General features: G+C 38.7%; 1 protein-coding gene across 1 annotated transcript; it reads right to left on the bottom strand.

Annotated features, from left to right (window-relative positions):
- Positions 1–26,881, bottom strand: ACTR3B (actin related protein 3B). The gene is made up of 12 exons (XM_055709032.1): positions 26,688–26,881; positions 19,112–19,167; positions 17,147–17,271; positions 16,074–16,184; positions 15,584–15,679; positions 15,310–15,417; positions 13,863–14,006; positions 13,082–13,255; positions 9,789–9,881; positions 1,859–1,984; positions 1,323–1,406; positions 1–717 (listed from the first exon to the last, which is right to left on the bottom strand). Exons 1-12 carry the CDS (start codon positions 26,729–26,731, stop codon positions 622–624), a joined length of 1,257 nt encoding a protein of 418 aa, XP_055565007.1. The 5' UTR covers positions 26,732–26,881; the 3' UTR covers positions 1–621.

Raw genomic sequence — 26,881 nt, 5'->3', positions numbered from 1 at the left:
GCACAACTCCAATACATGCCTCACACCTGGAAATGTGTAACATCACTCCATGACATTGATAGCTGTTCGTGCTTAGAACTAATCATCAAATCATCCTACCGATATCATAAAATACAAAATTATATGAAAAACCTACATTTACAAAGTACAGTCCCAATCCTGCAGTCTGAGCTATTTGGGCAGGTACCTGCATCCATTCCAACTCCCCTGAAGGCAATGTGGTATTTAGTGCTCCATTGCTAAGAGACTTGATTGCAAAATCAGGGCACAAGTGGGAAAGGCTTCAATCTCTCCACAAGCAGTAAAACACTGCCTTCTTCTTCTTCTAGATACAGTTTCAGTAGTATTTGCACAACCTCCTAAACTGAGACTTACCTATTTTCAATTACCTCACATTTAGGAAGAGAGAAGGATAGGCTTTAAAGTAGTCAGCAGAGAAATGGCTTTTACTGAAGTGACTTGGGGCTGTAAGTTGTGCTTTAGTGCACGGTGGTGATCCAAAAGCTTCCAAGAGGTAACCACATCTTGCTTCAGTATTTACAGTATCTGCTGCCTTCCTCTGCATTACATGAGTTTCTTCACCAGCAAGGTATCAGCGATCTTGTTTCCATTAGACGAGCATTATGACATGACTCCAAAAACAGGATTATGACGACAGATACTAGGGCCATACTCTTCATAGTCTTTCTTGGTGTGACATACTTGGAAAAACTCTGGCTATGAAAGTATAAAACAAAACCCCTCAACAGCATAAGAATATATAAAGTAGGAAAACCAACAAACAAACGCCTTAATATTTTCATAAATTGCAGCTTTACGATGTTGTATTACATTTTTTAAATGGAGTAAAACGAGAAGTATTAGGATGTGAATACAATTAATCAAGAACAGTTTGTCTGAACAGAAGACTGCTTTTAAACACAGTAATGAGAAAACCCACTTTGGAGGGGACAGGAATTACTCCCATTTTCCTGTATTTGCTTCTCTCTCACGTTTAAGACCATTGATTTGGATCCTATATTCCTGAAGTCCTAACTAATCCCTACTGCTGACTTCAAGAATAAAGGGACTACGTTGCAATTATCATATAAAAACTACTTCAGAATTGTGTCAAGTCACAATATCCTTACTCAAGTAAAGCTCCCACTTGCCCTGTAAAAATTTTACTGAGATAAAAGTTGGGTAAGGATTCCAGAATGTGACACAGTTTAGGCTGTCACAATGAAAAGGTTTAAAACTTAGCACTTCAACCAAATATAGCCAGAAGACAACATAATACATGGCAATATAGAAAAGACAGAACAATTTTGATAAAGACTTACTGTTGAAGCCAGCATGGAACCACCGAACCAAACTGCATAACGCTGCATGTGATGTGTTATCACTTGAACTTCAACTGGTTTGGGCTAAGAAAAACAGTTTGTATTTAGTTGGTTTATATTTTCTGGCAAGATACTTACAAACAGAACATACTCAGGCCCACACATCTTCACCCTTCCATTCACATCACTATCTCACACTAATCACTCAGTTTGTCATGTTCCCTAGGAGACTAAGTCATAAAACTCTTCATGATTAGTATGCAGAAGGACACAACAGTTAAATCCCTCTTGCCTACTGCTAAAGATCACGTATCTCCTAGAAGGAAACCAGAATTGCCCTTAAAAGACTACAAGAATCTTACAGTTACTGTGAACAAAGACATATGTCATACATTGCAAGGCTACCAATGCATTTATGACCACAAACATACACACTATTAATTTTACAACACTGCATTTTCACTAGTGAGGTGAAAATTTTCAACTGTATTTCTTTCACTACTTATGTAATTAATGCACTTGAAATGCTTGCTTACTTTTATCCGACCACCACTGAGCTCTTCGCTAAGCCGCAATCTCGCGTCCACTACTCTTTTCAAATCCCTTTGCAGTCGTCGTCCAAAGTCCCTGAACATCGTGGATCCTCCCGAGAGGACCACATTCTGTGCAGAAATTAAAGACACATTCTTTAAATCCATCTTCAAGCAAGTTTTGCAAAAAGCCAACACTGCAGAAGTGACTATTTGGATTGTAACATCATTAGGAAGCTGACAATCTACACAGAAGACCTTAAGCACTGCTCAATTTCTGTAGGAGGTCCATTTTTTTTTCTCCTTTAAAGAGTTTTATGTAGAACATGTTATTACAACAGAGAAGGATTTCATTAAAACGGTGAGCTAGTACCCTACATGTGCAGAGCAGCAGAAATAAGACACTACATCAAGTTTCCCAGGGATGCTCATAGTAAGCAGTTTTAGCCCTGATACCAATAAGGCTCTAGACGCATCATATTACTCTTAGTGTCTTTCAAAAAGCTGTCAAGTTTTCCAGAATTTATTTATTTTTATTATTTTAAGAGTTAAACTTCTAACATAGCAACCAGCAAGTCCAATGATTCTTCAGAAAGATACCACACCTCCAAAGAGGACTGCAGTACAGAGAAAGACACAATGCCTTTTCATTTGTCTTATCTATACCTACTTGCCTGGTATTACATAGTTTTCAGAGCAGAATCGAAAGCCTCTTCTTCTGGACTTGGATTCTAAATAGGGGGTTTAGAATGTCCCATCCTTAATTATGATAATGTTGCAGGGTCATAGAATAATGCAAAAGTCATTTCAAAGGTGGGGCAATTCAAAACAGAAACTCTAGAACATAACATCGGTGGCAGCAAAAACACAATTCATAATCAGAAAACGAACCCTGTAAGACAAAAGTGCATGTGTGCCCTTGCATATTGATGCAATTGCAAACCAAAGTGCCCATTAGCACTTACCAACACCACTTACATGCCTTAGATACGTGTCCACAAGGAACTCAACTGAGATCAAGAGTTCATTATACCCAGGTTAAGCGATTATCTCTCAGTAATAGTTTTTGACACTACAGACCAACACTGTGCAATGTAACAAAAGAATCCCTGAACCAGTGCTTTCAGCCAGAAAGCCTGCACAGAGGTATGCAGAGTTAAAGACATGCTTAATAAGCGTTCACACTTGCAGGGTACAGAAGTAACTGCTTGGATTTTAAGCAGCAGATTACAAGTTACAAACAAGATTTTCCTTGTTAAGTGAGAAGAAAGCTGTTTTGTTTTTACAAAAAAAATTATCTCTCTGCGCATCATAAAAACCATTACAGTCAGAAAAACTCATTTCTTCACAGCTTCAGATTATCTACAGTATAAAAGAGTGCATAGCAAGGCAGGTATACTTAAAAGAAAAGCACACAATCCCCATAACATTACTGAAATATTTCCCAAAAGAAAGCAAAACGGGAACAGAGAAGAGCAAAGGAGCCATACGTATAAGCAGGAGCCAGAAACCACAGCTGGTCCTAAAATTTAAGTAGGAGGGAGATTCCCACTGTTCCCCCCCATACACAAGAACATCTCTTCCCCTGCCTCATAGTGGTCATGCACTCCACATGGGAAAAGAAAATTGCTAATGTGGGGGAAGACAGCCACCAACCTGAGTGATGAAATAGCAATTAAGGAAGATGCCATCAGAAAATATTACCTGGAGATAATGAAGTTGGCAAAGATGCTGACAGCAGTAATTCTATTAAAAGCAAATTAAACTTAAAGTGTATACTCCATAAAGTGGACAATGCTACCACTAAAAATAGATTTTACAATATACCTGGGAATAATAGTTTGAATACATCTGAGATCAACTCATGTAACTAAAGATTTAGCAGTAATACTGGGAGAATCTTTTATCATTCCAGGTTAAAACTAAGAAGTTATACTTTCCTCAGATTACGGTTATTCAAGTACTTCTAAACACTGAAATAAGTTTAACAATAATACTGGTCAAGGAGAACAGAAGCACTAAGGTATATTTGTTGAAAAGGTGAGTCATCTCATTATCACGTATTCGGACAAGCCAGGCTAAGCAGAATTTTGGATATAAGTACCTAGGTGACACCAACTGCCATTATAAGATGGTTAATTATACAGTTCACAGTTCCCCTGCTCCCTGCACTTCTTGTCAGCACTGGGCCGAATCCGTGCTCTTTAGCAGCAGGCTGCTCACATATGGGCTTCAGTAAGTTATCACAACTCAGCAGGCCAGACTTCTGCAAGGAGATCAGAAGCCAGGTAGTCCTCACTCGCAATGAAAGCGGAATCCATACACATTCCCCACCCCTCACTTACAAAAGACCCAAAGAAGGTGGGAAAAGATGGTCAGATAAAAAAAAAAAAAAAAAAAAAAAAGCACACAACAAAAAAACACCAAGAAACCACTCCCTACAGCAAATACCTTCCCTAGAATAACACTAATTCCAGTAACTACTTAATGAAAAACATAACAATGAAGCCTGCTAAATATGTCTGTGGAGAAAGCTTACGAGTGATGTGTGGACTTTCAGTCTGCCTGGGCATTTTCTGGCCTCTTGTCAAAAAAAAACAATCAAGGAAGTTATGATTTAAGTATCTGTTTCCAGCTGATTCCTTTAAACAAGACTTCTGATCTTACTCGGCTCAAACACACTTTGGCTGGTTTAACAGCTCTAAGCAGACCTCAGGTTTCAGAGCTAACACTAATTACCATATCATCTGATGGAAAGCTCCAGCTGATTTCTACTTTGATAGCTAACTGGCTGAAAATTTGTTTCAAAAGAATGTGTTCCCTTAGAAGAGAGGGATGAAGACCTTTCCACACACCTGAAAAAGCTAACCACACTAAGTAAATAATGAACGTAGGCCATTTCTGGAAGGAAAGCGAGGGGGGCAGTGGGGGGGAGGTAAACACCACAGAGCTGGCAAGAAATTCCTCACTTCTCATCCATCCCCTTTGCTTCTCTTATGAACTCTAGGATACTGAGTTTCTCTCCATACCATTTCTGGTACTATGTACAGTGTAATGCTGCAGAGATATGAAGCTACCTAACCAAAAAAAACCAGCTACGGTAACAAAAATCTCTAAAGTTTACATTAGAATTCCAAAAAGTAAAATTAGCTTCTGCAGAGCTCATCTCCACCAAATACAAAATGCAGAACTGGTATGTCCATCTTTACACCGCATCTGGTAATGTGGCATAAGCAAACTCTCAGCTGGACACTTCAGATTTCACAGCACCAAACTAAGAAGCATCCACTGCTTTTGTGATAAATATGAACTTAAACAACACATCCGTTTCTCTTCCATCCAAATGCTAAATTAAAGTTGTTTAACGTGACACAACCACACCACCGCAGAGATTTAATGAGAACAATGTATAACCGTTAATAAAAATTACTATGGGTAAAAACTGGAATGTTCACAAGCTGAGCATGAGCAAGTGAATCAAGGTACATGCCTCTTAATTTAGTTAAAACAGGGCAAATATTTCCTAACATTGTATGGAAAGCACAATGAGAAATACTATACATATCAAACAACAAACATTATTAAGAAGTAAATTTAGCATGAGAAACTTTAAGTAAGTTTGACTTTTAATGATGAGGAAACAATTTCTGTTTCTTTAAAATCATCATTTTCCACGTTCATTTAAGAGTTTGAGTAACAGCAAAAGATCTCAGCACAACTTATGGTTACGCTGTTCCACAGAAATATGCCTGCACTCAAGACACAAAAGTAACCATGGAATGCTGCAAATGTACTGAGCTACTGTTAAAGCAGCTAGCACAGCTAATATTACAAATTTAATTACAGCCGGGACAGGAATAAACAGGGCTTCTCCTCAGTGCTCCTGTGCTACACCAACAGTTAGTTAATCACTTGGAGCGTCCGCTTGAACCAGCAGGAATACCGTTGCTTTCCCATCTCTTACATCAGTGCCGGTATGACGCAGATCCAGTGGCCCGGCAGTCTCTCCAACCTTACCTCCCCCACAGAGCCTCCCCTCTCTCCGCTTAGTAATTACTAGCAAACGCTGTCATTCTGCTGAAGCGTAGATAAGCAAAAGTCAGTTGAACCCTACCCAGTCTTCTGGTTGGGGATACCTACAGTTTCAGAGAGGAAAGGCAAGAACCGATCCAGCAATAAGCCTGCCCCCCCCGCGGCTCCGGGCGGCACGGCACGGCGGTACGGCCCGGCACGGCGGTACGGCAGCGCCATCTACTCACCGCACAGCGCACGTGAAGCTGTTCTCACGCACCCGATGTACCGGCAACTTAAGGCAGAAGCGATAGTAAAGGAATATTTACTATTCCTTTAGCCTCCTGCACCCCCGAGCTCCCCAAGCTTTAAGGATGGTTCGTTATAAGCTGGGCAGTCAAGCTCAGCCTTCCAAGGGAACACCAGTACAGCAAGCGCAATCCAAATCCTAACTGTATCAGCAAGCTCAAAAGTTCACTGTCATCCACAACAGCCACACACCCAGCTAAAACATCTCCTCCTCTAAGGAAAAGAGCCAACATAGTTAAAATCCTGTCTCCACGCACCTGTGTTTCTACTAAAAGCCTGGATGATTTATCTACAATAAACTACCACACTTGCCAACATGCTACAGTCCCCACCTCAAGCAACGTTTTTCAGCTTGAGAAACTAGCTTAAAAGTTTGAGGTTGAGGGTATTCTAACTTGATCCACCACGATTTGCATCATGAGTATTTAAATATGCTTGGCTAGGATCTTACAGAGGTATTTCTGAAAAAATTTGCCTGGTTTCAGATGTCACTTATCTCAAACTCTCTCAGCCATGTATTTGTGCCAAAAACATAGCAGAGAAAATTGAAAGAAATCGATTGTTGGGACAGCCCATGACCCTACACTTACATCCTTTCCATCAGTAGAAGGCACAGGCCTCGTAACTGTCAATACTGTTCTCATCTCCTGTTACCACCTGAACTCTTGAAGTATCTGGGGACAGGCTCTGGATGGGGAAAAAGGAAGATGAAGTAGAGTTTGGAGAAAAAGTGACAGTTTTTGAATCTGTTACCAACAAAAAATACCATTTACTAGAATATCAAACAGTTTTTAGAATTTCTGAAAGCCCTTTGTCTACCTTCGAAGCTATTATTACCATCTTCACTAGGTGGCGACTTAAATTCAACTACTCTTTTTTTTTTTTTTACATTAAGTGTCAGAAATTCATGCCCTAACTGACAAATGTTAGGACAAGTTTCAGAGCATTTCCAGGTTGAAAAGATACTTTTTAATAGCATCTAGTATTAAAAACATCCAACACTAGCATCTGTTGTGGCTGTACCACAAAACACGTTTCCTACTGATGCAAGCTAGGTGTGCATTAGTTACACCGTGTTTAGTAGTATGCTCATAGTAACCTGAAAGCTGGGGGGAAGGACTGTGTTATTCTGCAGACCATAGTCACCATCATGCTACTTCTCTCTCCCTCTAATTTCTCAGCATTTCTGTGATATCAGTTATGCTATGTGTTTAAAGATAAGTGTAAGGAAAGGTGTGGAACAGTATTTTAAGAAAAAAGGAAGCTACAGAATTCTTCCAAAAAACCAGAACTAGACAAACCACCCACCATTTTTCCCAAAGAATGCCAAGGGTGATGTAATGCCTCACAGAGCCCCACAAAAGCATGGCCACATTTCTAGCTGCACACAGGATGGCTCGCTTTTCAGTGGGATTCAACACACAGGAATGATCAATATTCACAAGGATGCCAGATTATTTCAGCCATGTGGCAAGACCCAAAATTCCTGCTCTACCATTTCACCTGAGCACTCACTGTAAATTTCATTCCACTTGCTGAAGATTTGGGTTTGTTTTAAAAAAAATACAGTCCACTTATTTCTTCAAATTTCAATGCAACTCCCTTGGTTCCAAACCCAGCAGCCTACGTCTCTTCTTCCATTTTAGCAGAAAGCAGCTCATCCCAAGCAATCCAGAACTCTCAACTCTGTGTTACAGACACAGAATAAGAATATAAATCAATTCTTCCAAGCAATCACATTAAGATGGTGTAATCCTAAGAATTAGAAGTGTGCATTGCTGGCAACCACTACATAGTTACAAAAGGCTTCATCACATGTGAAAGAATGTTTGTGCCTGGTATTGAATAGCTACAGGCTATGGGGTCTGGCTGAAGAAGTCAGTCTTCTGAAGGTCTTGCTGGTCCAAACATCAACATAAGGTAAGATAACTGGCTTCATAAGAGAGACGTTGATTAGACTGGGGAACAGGGATACTGGCAATAGAACTGAAAAAGAAACACAGGACATCAAAAGTTGGGTTATGAAGCAATGCTTCAAAGGCTACCTACCACATATAAACTGCAAGGATACTTGTGGGTATTTTCTGGATGAACACTGAGGAAGAATCCAAATACATTTGGTGGAAACCCAGCTCCAAAGCCCAGGGTCTTGGCTGGCCACCATGCAGCACAGTGGGCAAGTGAAATTGATAAACCACAGAAAGCAAGAGAAAGTGTGAGTGGTTTTCTGCACCTATATACTTCTAAACAATGAGAACAGAGATGCTCGAAGCTTTGCAGTGAGCTTGCTCAAAGAAGACAGTAACTATTAGCATTAATAACTACTGACATCTATCATTACATTCAATAGATAATTGTGTAACACTTTTAATTAAGCAAGTATAATGAAAAGCAAAATGGAAAAACAAAGTCTCATTCAGTGGTAAGCCAAAGGAAAGTTATTTGCCCACTGATTATGGTGAGGAAAGAGTAACGTAACCTCAATTTTTAAATACCACATTTCAGAAGCCAGTACTAACCCCTGCCCTACCAAGCAGTTAAGCTATACTGTATGGCAACTTTGGTCTTTCAGGAAAAAAGCACAGACCCCAAGCACAACCAGACACTAAAGAGTTTCCTATAACCTTCTGCAATACACCTAAGCTTGAAGCCATTGAAGACATCTACTGCAAAATTCACCCCACATACAAGCCTGTTAAGTAGTTTAACTTCCCGTTTTAAACTGCTCCACGGATTTGCTCTGAAGCAAATGTCTCCTTTGCTATGTCTCATTCTAGATTACACAGTATGTTTACTAGACAAGTAGAACAGACTGCAAAATTGTACTAGTTATGAATTACCCTGAGATACGATTTAGTTGGAACTTAATACTCATTCTAATAGGTGAGGAAAACTACCACCTTTTACATGAGCAAGCAAACTTGTCCATGCTATTACTTTACACTGTGATTTCCAAAAGGATGCTGCTGCACAAGCAGAGAACAACCGGGAAGCATAGGATGTGCTGCCAATACAGAAGGAGCTTGCCACAGGCTATGTCTGTCAGTACCTACCTTTTAATTCCTTAAAAAAATCAGTGACTGAAAGTACTCTCTGGACTACACCCCAGGCAAGTTTAAGCAGGCCTAATTATTGTCTCCTAAAAGATTTTAAGCCTTCATGTACTTTAATACTGGGTTCAGTACCTGGCTAAAACGGCAGAGAATGAACAGATACAAGTCAAGACCATGAAAAAAATAAATGTATTTGAAACCACTGCTTGATGTAAGTGGGGGGGTGGAGGGATGAGACCATGATGTAACCCTTAAACAGGCGAAAGCCAAAAACCTTAATGCACAAGAACTCACATTACAAACATCAGATACAAGTAACATCTGTCTGCCTCAGTTCCTCAGGGATAATACTTCAAGCCACCGTCACAGATAACCCTTATTTAAAAAATAAAAAGCAGCAAATACCAAGTACTCTTCATTCAGAAATGGCACCTTTTTTAACCTGAACTTTATTTCTAGTCAAAGTTCACATTTCTCATAGTGGGCGAAGTGATAGCTATGCATATGCTTCACGATGATGATAGTTTTCAAATAAGTTAAATCTTACAACAGAAAGACCATACCTTATATAATGGACGTCGAACATCAATAGGACAGTTCTGTATAACTTCATCAACTACATCCGAAATGGATTCCATAAAGTCAGGATTAGCAAACTAAAATGAAATAGAATAGGCATTAGATTTTCCACCCAAAGAATGGAGAAACAAAAAGGCAGAAGTGAGACTGCAGAGAGATTTTGTAATAGCACTTTTAAAGGGAGCAGGTGCAAATCAAAGGCAGTATTACTACTGCTCACCACTTATTCTACATTATAACAAACCCACTTCTCTACACAAGAAATGCGAATTCCTTTTCCTGCTGAGAAATTCAGATTCTCTTCCTTGGTCATAAATTCACTGTTCACGATTTATGTACTATGGACCTACTATTGCATGTGACATGAGTGAGTTCTCCTGAAATATTAAACATACCGTTCCTTTGCAGTGTGATCCTGTCTTTCCTTTTAAGTGAAATCAAAAACATCAGTGTGCTAATCAGAATGTTCCCCTGGAAAAAATTTTCAACCCTACTGAAATAATTCTGTTAAATTCCCACCAAAAAGTTGTTTTTCTCCTAAACACACAAAATCTCTAGTATTCAAAAAGGCATAAATACTCCAAGATGTTGAGTGGAAGCCCCCATCAATGCAATCAATACAGTGCTAATGTAAATTTCTGCATTTATACATACGAGAGAGTCAGAGTTGCTAAAGCTGGAAAATATTCTTGGACTAGTGGCAATTTTCCACTTAAAACACAAGCTTTAAAAAATAAAACAGTTCATAGCCTAGGGTTTGCCCTTTCAGAGATTAAAATTTGAGAAATTAATTATTGATACATAATAATATATTATTATTTAACTTTAAAACTTTCCCAAAGGTCTAGAAACTATTTGGGATTTACAACTAAACAAGATAAAGTATCTAACTGGATGAATAACAAAAGCCAGAACACAAGTATACATTGAACTGAAAGAGAAATTAGCAAAGGAAGTTGGCTTGGAGATCAGGAGCCATAAGAATGATGTGAAAAATCCCCAAGAATTCAAGCTAACTTCCATAGTAAGAATTAATCATGCAAGAAGCTAAAACATGAAGCCGCATAAATTAAAAGAGAAGAAAGAAGCGGTGTTGTTTCACACAGAGTTCTCATCCGAACAAGCTACAGCTTGAAAACTTCTCCCAAAGCCCTGTATAAAGATATTGCTAAAACAGCGTGGCAAAAGGAGTAAGTAGAAATGAGAGTTATGGCATCCAAAGCAGAGTAGAACATGCTCCAAGAATGGGGACAAGAGAACTGGCATGTGAAATTGCAGTCTGCTACCATATGGTTGGAGAATAGCAAGTAAAATACCTAATTTTAAAAGTGGAGAAATGATCTGGATAACTACAAACCCCAAAGCCTAACTTCAAGAACATTAAAGACTTCAGAACAAATTTTGTAAACTAAAAATAGGAAAAGATTACAAGACAGCTTTACCAAAGGCAGTTTTTACCTAGCTAACTCGATACCCTTTGAAGTGAGGAGTTAATGAAGTCCAGCGAGAAATTCTCTTTGGATGCAGTACGTATCATCTAGTGTTTTTCTTGTCTAGAAAGTCAGTTCAGTGTTTGGTGTTTTGTTTTTTTTTCAATACAGAGCCAAGAAACTATCAAGAAATGAAGAAAATGGAAATTAGTCCTTTATCCTGTTCCTAACAGTCTTTGAAGGGACTATGGAAAGAGGAACCATTAAAATGACATCTGACATGGGATTCAATGCCTCCCTGTAAGATCACATCGGTAAACAGCAGGGAGCACAAACTATATAGCCCAGAGGTTTAATGTTGGCACAAGATCAGATGGCTACAAACTGACCACAAAGATATTAACAGTGGAATTTAGACAAAAGGTGAAAGAATGAGGGTTTTAATACTTTTCCAATAGAAGGAGGGTAGACAAAGGGAAAGTTCATCAATGTTAATGGTGGATCTTGATTAATTTTTTTAATAGTATTACAGGTTATGGGTGCCTGCAATAAACTCCATGGACTGCACAGGAATGGAGAAAACCTTTTCTGCTATGCTGTAACATATTAAAAATGGACTCTTTCCTCTCCCACAATATCACAATAACCTGAAGCTCACTCAAACTGAACTACCAAAACCCTGACAAACTAGGTATTGCAATGTTTCCCAGAATGTTACTTATGTACCACATCACCAGAAATTTCAAAGGACTTCCCTCAAGGACAATTTTAGCATCCATGCTTTAGAAATTGACTCAGTATCAGAAGTCAGTGTCCAACATTTAGATTATCATCAATGTAATGCTACCATGCAGAGTAGTGACCAAAGGGACTGGCAACATAATCAGATACACAGTATAAAGGCATACTGGTTTAAACCAACGCTGAAAGAATGAACAAAAATACTATACAAAACCTGTAAGTTCAAGCAAGTTCTCAATTTTAGGTTGCCTTTAAAGAAGCGGAGGAAGATGTTTTAAATGTTACATGGGACATTAAAAAAAGTATTTGTTTGTACTGGTTTTGGCTGTGATAGAGTTAATTTTCTTCCTAGTAGCTGGTACGGTGCTCTGTTTAGGATTTAGGATGAGAATAATGTTGATAATACGCTGATGTTTTTAGTTGTCACTAAGTAGTACTTACCCTAAGTCAAGGACTTTTAAGTTTCCCGTGCTCTGCCAGTGAGGAGGTGGACAAGAAGCTGGGAGGGAACGTGGTCAGGACAGCTGACCTGAAGCAGCCAAAGGGCTATTCCATACCACAGAACACCATGCTAAGTACATAAACTGGGGGGAGCTGGCTGGGGGAGGCCCCTGACCGCTGCTCAGGGACTGGCTGGGCATCAGTCACCAGGTGGTGAGCAACTGTATTGTGCATCACTTGGTTTTTCATGAGTTTTATTCTTCTCTCTCTGTTTTCTCCCTTTCATTATAATTCTTCGTAGCAGTAGCAGCAGCAGTATATTTTACTTTAATTATTAAGCTGTTCTTATCTCACCCCACAGGTTTTACCTCTTTTCCTGATTCTCCTCTTCATCCCACCAGGGGAGCGGGGCGGGGGGGAGTTAAGAGAGCGGCTGTGTGGTTCTTAGCTGCCGTCTGGAGTTAAACCAAGACACTGCCCGGCTCACATTCTTCTGTGCTTAAATTCTCTGAGGCTGCACGGGGCTCACAACCGGGAGACTCCCTGAAATCCTTACTTCCACCTGATGGCGCACTGGCACCAAAAATGATAGTGCCTCCCTCCCCCCTCTCTTCACTCCCATAGTAAAGTTTCTATAACTTAATATGGCTAATCCCTATTCTTACCTCAGGATGAAAGAAAATTTCAGGTCCAAGGAACCTTTCATAACCGACATCTATAACAAACTTGGTTTTGTTGATTGCATTGATGCCAGTATACTGTTTGATCCATTTCCGAGGATCTCCATCGTACTTGGCAAATTCTTTCACTATGTCAGGGCAAATGTAACAGTACTTCTCCTGTTAATAAATACCATCCATTTAAAAATGTCAAAAAATGATTCCATCATTAAAGCATAACGCAGTCAAAACACAAGAATTCTCACCCAAATGACTACCGAAGACTCAACCCTACAAGACAATGCACATTTTTTTGAATTTGTGAAATTCCATTGAAATTCAAATTCATTGAAAAAATTAAACTTTTGTTTCAAGCAGATCACATGCTGACTCATCTAGTCTCTCTCAAAATGAAAACATCGCAACCATTAGGTCTGTGACGATAGAGAAGTTTAATGGCAAGCCTTCGTTGCAAGATCAGACCCACACAATCACCCTACTAACATTACATACATTTATTATATTAAAAAGCAAACTTTAAACAAATCTAAAGCTTAAAATGCTGATTTAATCTGCAGAACATACTCACTCTGAACAGTCTAGCATGAAGATTTTCTTCCTCTTTCTCCTTCCCCCGCACTTGATTGGATAAACTAACAGAAGCTTGTGTAATTACAATACACTGCCTACATTTGCATTTTTAAGAGAGCCACTGGCAACTTACTAAAGCCAAAAAATTAGCTCAAGTTTTATTTATGTATTTATTAAGAGATAAAGAAGGGTGTACCTTTATGGCTTTTGCTGTCTCCAGAGATTGTTCAGGAGGAATTCCCACCTCCCTTTCCCTTAGGAGCTGTTGAATAAAGTAAGTAATATCTCTACCTGCAATAGGAATATGTTTGATGCAACTTCCAATTACGTAGCCTTCTGCCTATGTAGGAGGAGAGGAAAAAAAAATACTTAGGGAAAAACCTACCATGTATCAATCATTAACAACAAAACTAACACTCATTTTTATAATATTCTGTTTTCATTTTTAATTAGAAGTAAAATCTTGAAACTGTATAATTACTCTAAAAATGTGCAACCCACTGCAAAATGGGTATTATTTTTATCTAAAGACCTTGACTTCACATATAAAGAGATATTATCTAATAGATACACATGTGATAAGACAAAAAAATCTTGCACATATTAGAAGACAGTCTGATCAGATGGTTTCTTTTAGGCATAATCTGAAAAACAAATGTAACAAATACATCACTTGTGTCCTGTTTGAGAGTGAAAATTAATAGGAAAATGTATAAAATTTATTAAAATTCTCAGACAAGAAAACCAAAATTAAGTAGTATCTAATTATAAGCACAATAAAAACCTAAAAACAAGAAATCTATTTGCGGAATTTTTTTCAAGACACATTTACTGAAAACAATGATACCACTGAGCCAACATTATTTCCTCCCTTGCTTTTTTTTTTTTGTTTGTTTGTTTATACTTTTCAGAGTTTCATACAGTAAATGCTGGTTTTTTCCCCAGTATTTCCCATATGAAGAAAATACTGAGACCAGGTTAATACCAAAATGCAAGACAGAGTTAAAGGGAATCAAATTTTCATTTCTAAAATAACTGATCATTCAAGCATACTATATGCTTCAGAAATACACGAAATGACATCAGCAGAACAGATGTCAGTATGCACAGATAACTATATTTTTAACATCATAACTTAATTAAGCTGTATGAGATTAACCATGTGTATGAACATGCATCTGTACAAGCTTGTACTCGTTTCCACACAAACAGAGTTCACTAACTTCTATGGTACAATAAAATCATATAAAAAGCACACGTTATCAGCTATATTAATCAAAACGCAGGACATCAAACAGTTAGGACATTTCTTGTCAGATGCTGGTGGCATGCAGGAGATCCAAAACTGTGATAAACATTATTACTAAACTAAGAAACCACAGTAACAGAAGGCAAAGTTTTACATAGAAATAGCCTTTGAAAGATGGCCTGACAATTCCTTACTTGTGACCTTTCTATAATGTGCAAGCTACATCAGCTGCATAAATAAGCTCACATAATACATACTTTTCAAAACATCTCATACAACCAAGCAACACTAAAAATTTAAAGTTTCATTTCACACTACTTATTTAAATTTATAGTAAATAAACCCTGTAATTGTCCAAACCACTAATAATTTTAAATTGCACCCTGCTACCTACCACAGGAATTACGTGGGTCACTCCATCACCACTATCAATGACAATTCCAGTTAAAGTACGTTCTCCAACCTGCCGTGACGTCCAAGAGGCTGCTAAGGCCAACACTGCCTACATGAGAAAGCGTTTATATTTAGAAGAAGGCAGAGTGTGCTAATTTACAATCAGTAATATTTACAAACAGAAAATACTGTTTCAAACATTTTAGATGTGTGCCTACGGACTATACATACTGCAGCCATACTGTTCTTTAGAAGTATGTATTTGCTTTGTTCACCTGAACAGCAATGTAAAGTCCTGGTATGTTAAATGATTCGAACATGATTTCTGCAAGATACTCTCTGTTTTCTGGTGTGTTCAGCGGAGGCTCTGTCTAGAAGAAAAAAAAAAAAAATTAAAAGGGAGTTTTGAAAAAGCACCCCAACAGAGTCCTAACAGTTCATGCATTGATTAGCTTGGCATGGTAATCAAGCTTCTAAAATTCTCAGTGCACTCAAAATAGAAAATTTCAAACAGAATTTAAACTAAGTGACTGAAGCTTCTCAAAACCAAAATCCAACCTGTAGCAGCATGCATCGCAAAATGAACGAAGTTTAGTTATAATGCAGCTTCATAAATTACATTTTTCTCCCTCTTTTCACTGCTCCCCCCAGCTGCTGAAGAAATAAAAGACAAAGAGAAAAACTCTCCAACAGAGCCTTGCACTTGCAGTATTATTTAGTTATCCTCTCACAAAAATATTTTCTTGCCCAGGCTCATTAACTCACCATTAAAAAATAGTGATCCTCAGGTTCAGCTCGTAGGTATTTAAAAATGACCTGCTCCATGAATCTCTCCATGAGGTCCCAGTCTTCAACAATACCATGTCGTATAGGCCACTACAGCAAGAAAACTTGTCAACACTCTAGGCCACACAAGGATAAACAAACCCAGACATAGGAACAGCCTAAGTCCCCAAACCCTTACATCTTCTGCAAGAATGAAAACACCTCATCTCATGGTTATCTTATCAAATACTCCATTTTAATTTTAATTTAGAGGTACTATGAGAAGTTATCTCCTGCTCCCAGGTACTTCAAATTGTGATTCTATCTTACAAGACTAGAAGCCAGAATCCAGACTCTATTCCTAATACTGCTATTGCTCTATTGCAGCACTGTTTTAATCTCTTTTTGTATAAATTTCATCATTTATAAAGTTAAGAATCATACTTTATTTCAGTACACCTTCCAATCTATTAAAAAAAAAAAGACCATATAGGCTATTTTAAATTAAAATTCTCGCAGGGATAATGTTTACATTTTGTTCAACGTTAAGAACACAGCTGACATTTAAGTAATACAGTAGGATGTATAAAATATGATTTCTTCCACATAATTCATAAGCTGGTAACATTTTGTAAGCTCAAGAAGTCCTTTACTAAAGCATGGAAAATGTGATTCACAGAAAAGCTGCATTGAAGACAGCCCTCCACAAAACAATTGTGACATTCCTTGAAGCAAAAGCATCCAACACATTCCCCAGTTCATATGCTGTGTTAAGAGGATACACTTTTAGCAAGATTTTAAATATTCAGTGTTTATGGCTGCACTGTATCAATGGATGTTTACACAAGGGTTCAAGCACCAATCACACAGGACAGCACTACTAAAACAGACATTTTTTTTTAAAAAAAAAAAAAAAAGGTAAACCCATGAACCAAATCAGATGGTTTTTTTTAAAGCAGCAAAAAAAGTAAATGTTTTAAATGGTTATCAAGAAGTTTATCAAGAAGTTCTAGAACATTATATAATAAAACATGAAAATTTGGAAAGACTTCTTGAAAATACTCAATGCTTACCTTTGTAGCATAGGTAGGTTTATCTATGGCTTCATCTCCTATGAAGAAGTCCAGATCATCAACACCTTTCATCACCCTCCTCTGAGCCTGGTCACCTACTTTGGCTGATTCTCGGATTGCAATACCTTAAAATAACACACAGGCCCCAAAATGAAAACAAAATTAAAACACCTAAATACCATGCAATGAATATTTATTTACTTCAGGATTTTTTCCAGAAATAAAAAATCCGGATATAGAAAGCATACTTTGCAGAAATTATGTAAGTGATCTACTGACAATCCAATATAGCAGAGTTCATTCTCACTGTGTCACACAGGATTCTGGTCACCCATCCCTCATTCATGTAAATAACTCTGAGGAAAAATAGTCTTAAAAATGTGTTATGTTCCAGACTACAGCAGTCACTAAACCTGTGCAAGTGCAGCGCTCCAGGAAGCAACGTGATTTTCTGAGTTTCAACTCTAGAGTCAAGAGAAAGAGCACAGGTGGAGAAGAAAATAAACTGTACTTCAGAAAAAAAGTATTGGAGTCATTATCCTGGTTGGTGAGAAGGAGGAAGTGGGGAGGGGAGAAATCAATTTCCAGTGCTACGAGAAATCTTTGGAGACACTTATGCTTCCCATTAGCAAGCTGCAACTATCACAGAAATTATTAGATGATGGCTGCTATAGGCAAGAAGATGAGACAGCAAAAAACACAAATCTGGGGCAAGCTATAAATAAAAAAGGAATAAAGCACTCTTAAAACATAGCCTTATTTATATACAGTTCTCTTTTAATGGGTCATAATCAGGATCCAAATAACATACAGTAGAAAACGCAGACAGGCATCATCCACAAACACACCAAATACTATCAGTGTCAAAAAATTACTGACAGGCAAACAATTCTTTTGGAAACACATCTAAGCCCCAACAAGTGTATAGTTTTACTAAACAGGATTTATAACAAATTCACAGGAAATTCCTGCTAACCAACTTCTTTAACATAAGGCATTTAAATTTTTACCAGTGGTTTAGGTTTTAATTTTTTTAAAAATAACTTAAAATAGTAAGACTGTAACCAGTACTGCAGCTACATCTGGTAAAGAGCATGTCCCCCTCCCCCTCTCTGGCCCTCAATGACCTTTATTATTTCTTTATCTTTCTACCTTCTACTGTGAGTAGCTACAAGGCAGTCTAGATGCATTCATAAGGAGATAATTGGCAAAGCTTATGAAAAGTAAAAGGCAGTGTTTAACATTAAGTAGAGATAAGCATGAGATAACAGATGACATTATAGATGCAAATATGTAGTCAGTGCTACTATTTATAATTATATATGTAGCATGTGAGAGAAACTATTAAGACAACAATTAAAATCAAGAACACCAGAAAGGTATAACATTTTAAACAAGTTTAACATACAAAAAGAAATTCAGAGTAAATCTGCTCAACAAAACATGTTAAATATGCAAAGTCATTTTAATGGATAAACGCACACCCAAAAAAACATTTTCTAATAGGAACAACTTTCTTGAATATTAAACTGTCTACAGTCCCAGACAATGTAAATAAGGCAGACACCACCTGCACTTTAGTGCTTAATTTGACAGGAAACCTTCCCCAGATTATCCGGGCAGTAACCATGGTGTCAGGTAGACAGGAGGTAAATTACATTCTGTCTACTCAAGAGCCCTGGCAGAAAAATAATGGAGATAAAAAGGAAATTGGACTAGAGTTCTCTTCATCTTTGTCATAGCAACCAAGAGCTGATTTAAGGAGCAACAGCCCTAGCTAACTGCAAACAAGGAGTTCTGTTTAGCTACGCTGTAGCCAAAGATACTAACGCAATGAGTATCACTTGCCAGAGGGACCAGGGGCTAGGAAGGTGGAGCTGGGAGTTGGAAAGCACATCATTCCCTCATGGAGGTGTTCAGTGATAGCAGCGTACACTACAATTTGGAGGACAAAAGTTTACTCACATGATGGGATAATGAACTGAGGTTCTGTATTTCCTGCATAGCCAAGTTTCGTATACCTAGAAAAGAAATGATCAAGAAGTTATTAGATCCATTTAGACTATGGGAAAAAAAACCAAACCACTTTCAATTCACTACAGCTCTTGAAGCGAAGGCCAAGCAATCACATACCACATCTACATTTTCTGGGTTATGCTTTCAAGTGTCATCCTGCTGAGAAGAAAGCTCAGAAGTGGTAAATATTTTAAGGGGTTATTTATTTTTCAAACACCTTCAGCTTACAAATTTTTGTAGTATTTGAAAAGTGAAGATTCATCTCTTACTTTCTCAATCTTGTTGACCAGCTCTGACAAAAGACAGGCAGGCCATATTCCACCCTTTTGTGCAGATCTCATCTTTCAGAAAGCTACCATGACCAAAGATGTCATTAGACTTTGCATATCTGTTTAACATTGTCAAACATAGGAAAAAAAGAAGTGTGTCTTAAGTACAAACCACAGTTGAGAACTCCAGTTGCAATCCTGATACAATTCCCTTTTGTGCCTTACACAAACCACTCTGTCACAGGTACAGCATCTGTGTGTGGTAACATACATACTACACCAACACATGCATTGATAAAACGCTTTAAAAACGGGCAGCAGATGATATAAAGCATTTTCCATGTCTTTCAATATATATGTAATATATATTTTAACCGGTAAAGGATGAAGAGAAAAAAAGCAACTGGTAACTTGGGGAAGAAAGAAAGAAAAGGAATTTTCACACAAAACCTAAAATCTCTGCATGGTGTTACTCACTGGAAGCTGGTTCAGGTCTTCAGCAACTAGAAATAATTAACATCACACACCATAAAAACCAGCTCTAATTCCTGGGGGGGGGGGGGGGGGGGGGGTGTGCAAGGGATGGGATGGGACACAGACACGACAATCACACACACAGACAGAAGCAGACAGAAGGATACACAACAAAACAAAACACAAACAATTAAGGAAGAAATTCAAAAAACAGGGGAAAAAAACCCAACAAAATTAACTTAATGGTTGCAGAAACTGAAGTCTTTCTCTAGTATTGTAATTACACTGGAATAGAAGTCCAATAAACAGCGTGATTTGAGGGAAATCAGCATTACTCACATCCATTTTTACCATGAGAACTTAAACCCATGAAATTCTTAAATGTCATCACTCCATCCTAAAGTATATTTAAGGTCTCTGTCTACATCCTACACTCAATATTTGCAAACAATATTATACCATCGATAAAGCAGAGAGTTGCTTCTTCATTAACAGCTTAAACAGTAAGTACCCCTTTATGAGAACATTTGGTATAAAAACACTCATTAAGAATCAGTTTGCTTAGCTAAAGGAATTAAATCAAAACTGATTCAGCAATGACCTCGGAATTTAAATACTGTATTTTCAACATCTCTTCAAAGCTATAGCTTCAACAGACTTCAAATAATAGTTTAAAAAGCCATTTTCCCCAAGCATAAAAAGATGAGGACTGTGTTTTGGGGGCAAGGGTTTATTATATTTTTAATCATCATTGTATGGGCATATACTTTCAGCATAATCCAAAATGTTTATGCATACTTTCTGTGACTCTCAAAAACTTATAATCAGGACATTAGACCGATTTGTAAGAAAGCCATTACTATTAAGAATTCTTCTTGTGATTATTATTGCACAGCTTCTTCCCCTTTTAGAATGAGGCTTACATAGAGAATATTATTAAAATATAACAAGCAACAACAGGAGCTCCACTGGGATTCAAGATGCATTACAGGATACTTCCTCTTCATTTCTCTCTCTGAAATGAGTTTTGCTCAAATACACATAGTGAGGACCAAGGAAACCGTTTTTGGATTCAAGAGACCTAGTTCTAAAACTTAGAAATGGCAATCAGGCAGACACCTCGTGAAAACAGCCCTTCAAACCCCAAAGACAAAAGCCAAAGTCAATATATACATATACATGAATACACCTAAGCATGTAAGTATGCACATATACTTTTTATACAACTTACATATATGTGGGTGAGCATATATATATATATAAAATTAAAAGGTTCCTGCAATATAACCAGAACTCACTTCTTAAATTAGACTCTGGCCAAGAGTTTAGTTTGCCATTCCCCACCCCCAGCTACACGCATGCTAAATTCATACCCATTTATTAAAAAGAAAATACCCTCTACAAGTTAGCTTGGGCTATCAGTCTGCAATAGCTTTATCTTCCCTCTCAAGCAGGGATCAGATCCCTTTACTACAATAACTTATAAAGTTACCAAAGGCCTACAGCTCAATATTTTACAGATTTATTTTTTCACTAGGTGAATTAATCCCAGTTAAAGCTACAGGATAAGCTTATTTCTAAGTATCAGTGAAAAAGTTCTCTTCAAAGAACACATCTTACAGAAGAGAACATCTGGGAAGATTTCTTTTGCATGGCACTAATCCATGGAGGATTAATACTAAATATATTAATAACTAAATTCTCAGTTCAATGTTAAGGCAAGGAAAACAAAGGCTGTTCAAAAAATAAATATCTATTTAGGATCAAACAAGAGATGGACTCTAACAAGCTGTATTTCAGGTGTTGTGAGAAAGCCAAATAGGAAACTCAAACTACTCTCAAAACCACTGAGGAAGAGAAGGAAAAATGATGCAGTTGCACTTCCCTCTCTTACCCAGTAGCTTATTCACTCAGGACATGGCAGATTTGGTCCCAGATGTTTCTTCTGCCCAGCAGGACGCAAACACATTCCACCTTCCAGAGCCATACCCAGGAGTACATTAAAGTGTTTGGGTGACCCACTTCCAGGACCTCCTACAGAATTTTTTCCCTTTTATACAAGATATTTAAATATTCATTGACCTGAAAGGCTCTGGACTTAAACAGTTAGAGAGGTTACTACCTGGTCTCCAGTCCCTTCTCCAATGAATATTTAAGCACCTAAAACATGGGTTTCTTTCTCCTGGGTTACAGCCTAGCAGACTAATGGTAAAGCAACATCTTGTGATCTGTAAATTGCAGAGACAGCTGTAGGGAACATGTAGATAATCAGTACTCCAACTTAATTTCATTATAGGTAGCAGATTTATTGCCAGTGAGATGGGAACCTACTGGAAACTCTCCAAAATACAGGATACCAGAGGCTGCATCAAAGATTAGTAGAAAACTGATCCAATAGACTAAGGCTATTTCATGCAAGTGGATTTGGAGGATCTACTCATCTTTTTTTAAAAAAAAAAAGAATCACTGGAAATTATACATTGTTGAAACAAGGAGTTTCTAAAAATAGTGTTGTCTCCTACATACTATTTTTCCCAGGTGTTTAGTTAGTACACAAATCAGTTTCACTAGCTTTTGCATGAGGAATAGGTCATCCTAACCCTGTTCTCTTCTGAAGTCCTACCATGGAAAGACAAAAAACAAAAAAAAAAACCAAAAAAACCCCCCAAACTTATGTAGGAAGAGGCCTGCAAAAATATACAAATGGACAAAACTTGGAAGCAGATGCTGCACCCTCAACCACTTTAAAGAGCAGAGATATGTTTTGGAAACTTACTAAAGCACAAGAACAACAAAATTTAGGCATTTACATTCACAAACTCAGGTAGTTGCTTTAGCCATCTCAAAATACCAGACATCCAAATTTTCTCTGGACAAGTATGTAAAAGACCAAAGCCCAGCTGTGAACATTTTAGCATTTCTTCAATTTCTTTTGCTTTTTGGTTCAGGATCTTTAAAACAATGTGTTACACCCACACACACAAAGAAAAAAAAAAGCTCTGAAAAAATAGATACAAACTGACTGAAAGCAGCAAAATACTTTAAGAAAGTCCTATAAGCAAACAAAAAATAACCTTTGTAAAGAGAACACTTTCTCCGACAGCAAAGACGCTAAATAACTAAGAGTTATTACTGCCAGAACACCTCTGATGCAGTGCTGCCATAAACAGACTATGCTATCATTATTACAAATATGCCTGAGAAACTATAAAGAAACAAGTTCTTTATAACAATATGGAAAGGTACTTTTGAAAGAAGGATGTGATGAAGGAATATGAATGAAGAAAGAAGGTATGAAGGAGGAAATATCAAACAGAAAAAAATATGTTTGCACAATTTACCCAAAAGCACCAGCAGCCACTATAAGAATAAAGCGTACATTAGAGCCAGTGGGTTTTTTTGAGAGTCTAGCACTTTACAGGGCTGAAGCTTGTGATTATAAACAGCAGTTAATTAACTCAGGCTCCTTGGATCCAGAACAGCAATTACAATAATGCCTGTTCACAAGCCTCACATGTAAGAAGCAGCGGTAATACTTGGCTAAAGCAACTCATTTAGCATCAGAAATATAGTAAGAGAGGTAAAAATAAACATCTTCTGAGGTTCCAGCTATCTTTAATAGCCCAGCAACAACAACAAAAAAACCACCTAAAGCTTCAAGTTTTAAGATAAGTCCAGCTCACTTCTCCCAGAAATCAAGCGTTTACCTCTAAACTCACCAGTAAGATTTTACCAAAGTAATTTTTCTTTAGTAAAAGAAAAATTGAGCGACTTCAATAAAATACACCCAAAATAGAAGTACTCCTTAGCGACTGCAAATACACACTCTGAAGGGGAGAAAGATATTTTAAGACAACTTTGTTCTGCACACCCACCTATTAGCATTCTGATGTCCCACAGCTAAATGCCAGTTAATAAAACTAGTTACAAAGTTTAAGCTACTTAAAACAGCAACAGCAAAAAGGCCTGGTAGGCCTTAGAAACTAAAAATAGCATGCCCTTCTCCACAAAAAGACTGATAGCAATGTGTAAACTGATCACGAGGAAAACCTCATGCAAAGAAAACGAAGATGTGCATCAAAACTGAAGTAGGACAAGTTATTTGCAAATACTAATGAAAAGATGATAGCAAATTAGTATCACTTTATGCAAAAACTGTGACTAAAGAGTGAGCAGTTTGACAAAGGAAGTTCAAGTCATCTATCCAATAAAGAAATGTTATCCTGTCCTGCTACAATGATATGTTTCTCATTGAAGATCTATACCAATTTTCCATGTATCTGTCATTGCTTTTTTTGAAAAATTCCATCATTTTACAGGACTGAGGCCTATGGTAAATTAAACCAGGCTCCTTACACACTAACAACAACAGTCTTTTTACAAACTTCTTAAATCCCCTTATGCAAAAAGAAGGAGGATTAGTGCCTGGACAAAGCACCTCATTCAGTACCAGGGATGTAAGCAGAAAAATGTATTTTATATACACAATGTTCCACCATGCACGTCTGCATATACCTTCTCCTTTCCACTATGCTCTCCCAAGGTTTTCATCTGAAAGCCTTTTCATGAATAATTTGAATGAATTGTTTGAAGCTTGTAACCCAAAGTAGATTCATTCTAACAATAAGAAGGTTTTCAGCCCACACAGAGGAAAATTCCAGAGATTGCGTATCAATGAGTCAAGCTACTTCTTCTGGCTGCTTTGGTTCAAACTCTCATTTCTTCTTGAATTCTGCAAGATAAGTTATCTCAAATGCAGTAATATCTTTACTGAAAAGCCTTCCACATTTGAGTGCCCTGCAGCAAAGCCAAGCAAAAGTCCATTCAGCAGAGACATTGCATCGTCTCATATGATTTAAGATCATCTGGAGGCATGGAAATGCAGTCGCATCATTTGGGGACTGTCTGAACCCTTCCCAAAACAAACCGATATACAAGCCCCCATACACAAATTCCACCAGTTTTACTCATGCAAACACTAAATAGATTTTAGAAATTCTACTTAAATTATTATTTCTCTGAAAGGACACAATAAGCCATTTTCTGTCCTTATTTATTTTGTACAACTGTTGGCCAACAATATCTACTGCTAGTGCAACACTGCAATCGCTCCACACACTGAGAGGAAAGGAGGTCTCCTGCAAAAGACAGATGTTGCATTTTATGCATTTTGTAGTTTATATTGTAGCCTTTTTAAAGGCTACACCTAGAGATCCCCATTTCTCTCCTTGAAAAACTCTTCAAAACCGTCAAGTAATATTCCTGTAACACCAACAGTTCTGTGGAGAACAGGTATTTAAAATATCCTCAGCAAATAATCAGAAGGAACCTGGGAAACTACCAAAGAGTATCTAGCGCATAGGCAAAATTATATGCAAGATGGAACCCAGTCTCTATTCTACTCCCAAACTTTCCAGACATGGACTCCAGTACTCTCCACTAAGGGACAGAGCTGATTTCTGGTAAGATAAGGTATAAACAGAAACAAGACAAGGGACCTCTAAAAGTATTGTGACAGTTTAATACAGATGTACTTCAAAATACGAAACACTTTTTCAGGAAAAGGCCGTGTGACACCACACCACTGAAAAAATGATTCCTCTGATTAGCTAAGGGGTCAGGATTTTTGGTTGGTTGGTTGGTCTGGTTTTGGCTTTTTTAAGATGACTCAGGTTTGGAAATTTTAAAGGTAGCTTTCCAAGCATTAAAGAAATGGAAATAGTGCTGTAAATTCACTGCTGGGAAAAGGTCTACTATTGCAATAAATTAATGCAATCAGTGACACTGAGGCAGGGCCTGACAAGTAAAGTTACTGGCTGAATAAGTTACTCATGGACTGGCGTCTCCTCTCCTCTTCAGAGCTGTCCATAACTGTTGGGCCAAAGGAAAGATATTAGCAAAAGCACACCACACGTTCATTATCACCTTCATTACAGCTCCCTCTGACACCTCCCACGCCTGAGGCACAGCAGAACTGGTCTATCAGATGATGAACGGGTCTTCTCTAGCTACAGATAGGTAGGAAAGACCTGTTCCTGAACCACCCAAGCACAGCCTCTGCAATTTAGATTCATCTATCTTTAAATACCTAAGTTACAAAACTTGTGGTTTGGCTAAATGTAGAATAGACCTCACACTGCTCTGACAAAGGTGAAAAAAGGATGACCTAATGACCAAGAAAAAACACTAGTGTAAGTCAGGCAGCTCCCATCCCATTGCTGCCCAGAGGTAATGGCTGGAAAGGTTCAAGGAGATGGACACGCTGTCTAGAGGCACAGCCAGATGCCATCCAGCTGGAAACACCTGGCCCAGGTGCACGGAAACGCCACAGCCCAACAAGCACACCCCACCTGCTGCCGGACCAGCCCCGGGTCACAGACCCCAGGCACGCGTGTCCCCACTCTCCAGGCTGCCGCTTGAAATACCCCATCCCCAATTTTAGCACTTTAATCATGCTATAGTTGAACGTCAGAGAACACGAGCAAAAATTGGACCCAAGAGGAGAAAAGGGCACATGGAAACACACCGCCCCCGGGGCCACACGGCTGCCAGCCGGGAGGAAGGGCAGCAGGAGGGTGCTGGGCGCAGGCCCGGAGCCGAGGGAGACCCTCCGCCACAGGGGCGACAAGCCGAGAGGGGGCCGGGACGCAGCGAGGCCGGACCCGTGAGAGGGGAAGGGACCCGCCGCTGGGGGCCCGCACCGGCGGCACGGCGGGGACGCGCCCCCCCCGCCTCCTTAGAAAAGGGACGGGCAGCGCCGGTTCCCCTCTCCCCGCACTCACCCGGTGCCTCCGTCTATCACGCAGGGGGGCAGGTAGGTCGCCATGCTGGGGAGCCGGCAATACGGGCCCTACGCCACCATCCAGGCCGCCGTCGCCGGCTCCCCCGGCGCGGCGCGGCCTCACTGCATCGGCGGCGAAGGGGCGGCGGGCACCATGCAGCCGCCTGTCAGCGCCGCCCCCAGCGCGCGTGCGCC

Source organism: Falco cherrug, chromosome 4 (genome assembly GCF_023634085.1).
Source record: "Falco cherrug isolate bFalChe1 chromosome 4, bFalChe1.pri, whole genome shotgun sequence".
In the NCBI taxonomy this organism is placed as follows: Eukaryota; Metazoa; Chordata; class Aves; order Falconiformes; family Falconidae; genus Falco; species Falco cherrug.
Note: the sequence above shows the minus strand (reverse complement) of the source record. Positions and strands in the feature narration are given on the sequence as shown.

Excerpts from the sequence above, each read along its gene's own strand:
- ACTR3B (XM_055709032.1), bottom strand. The coding sequence starts at position 26,731 with ATGGCGACCTACCTGCCCCCCTGCGTGATAGACGGAGGCACCGG. Across the intron at positions 14,007-15,309 it reads TGACCCACGTAATTCCTGTG|GCAGAAGGCTACGTAATTGG; the intron begins GTAGGTAGCAGG and ends CCTCCTACATAG. Across the intron at positions 1,407-1,858 it reads TCAGTGGTGGTCGGATAAAA|CCCAAACCAGTTGAAGTTCA; the intron begins GTAAGCAAGCAT and ends TGTTTTTCTTAG.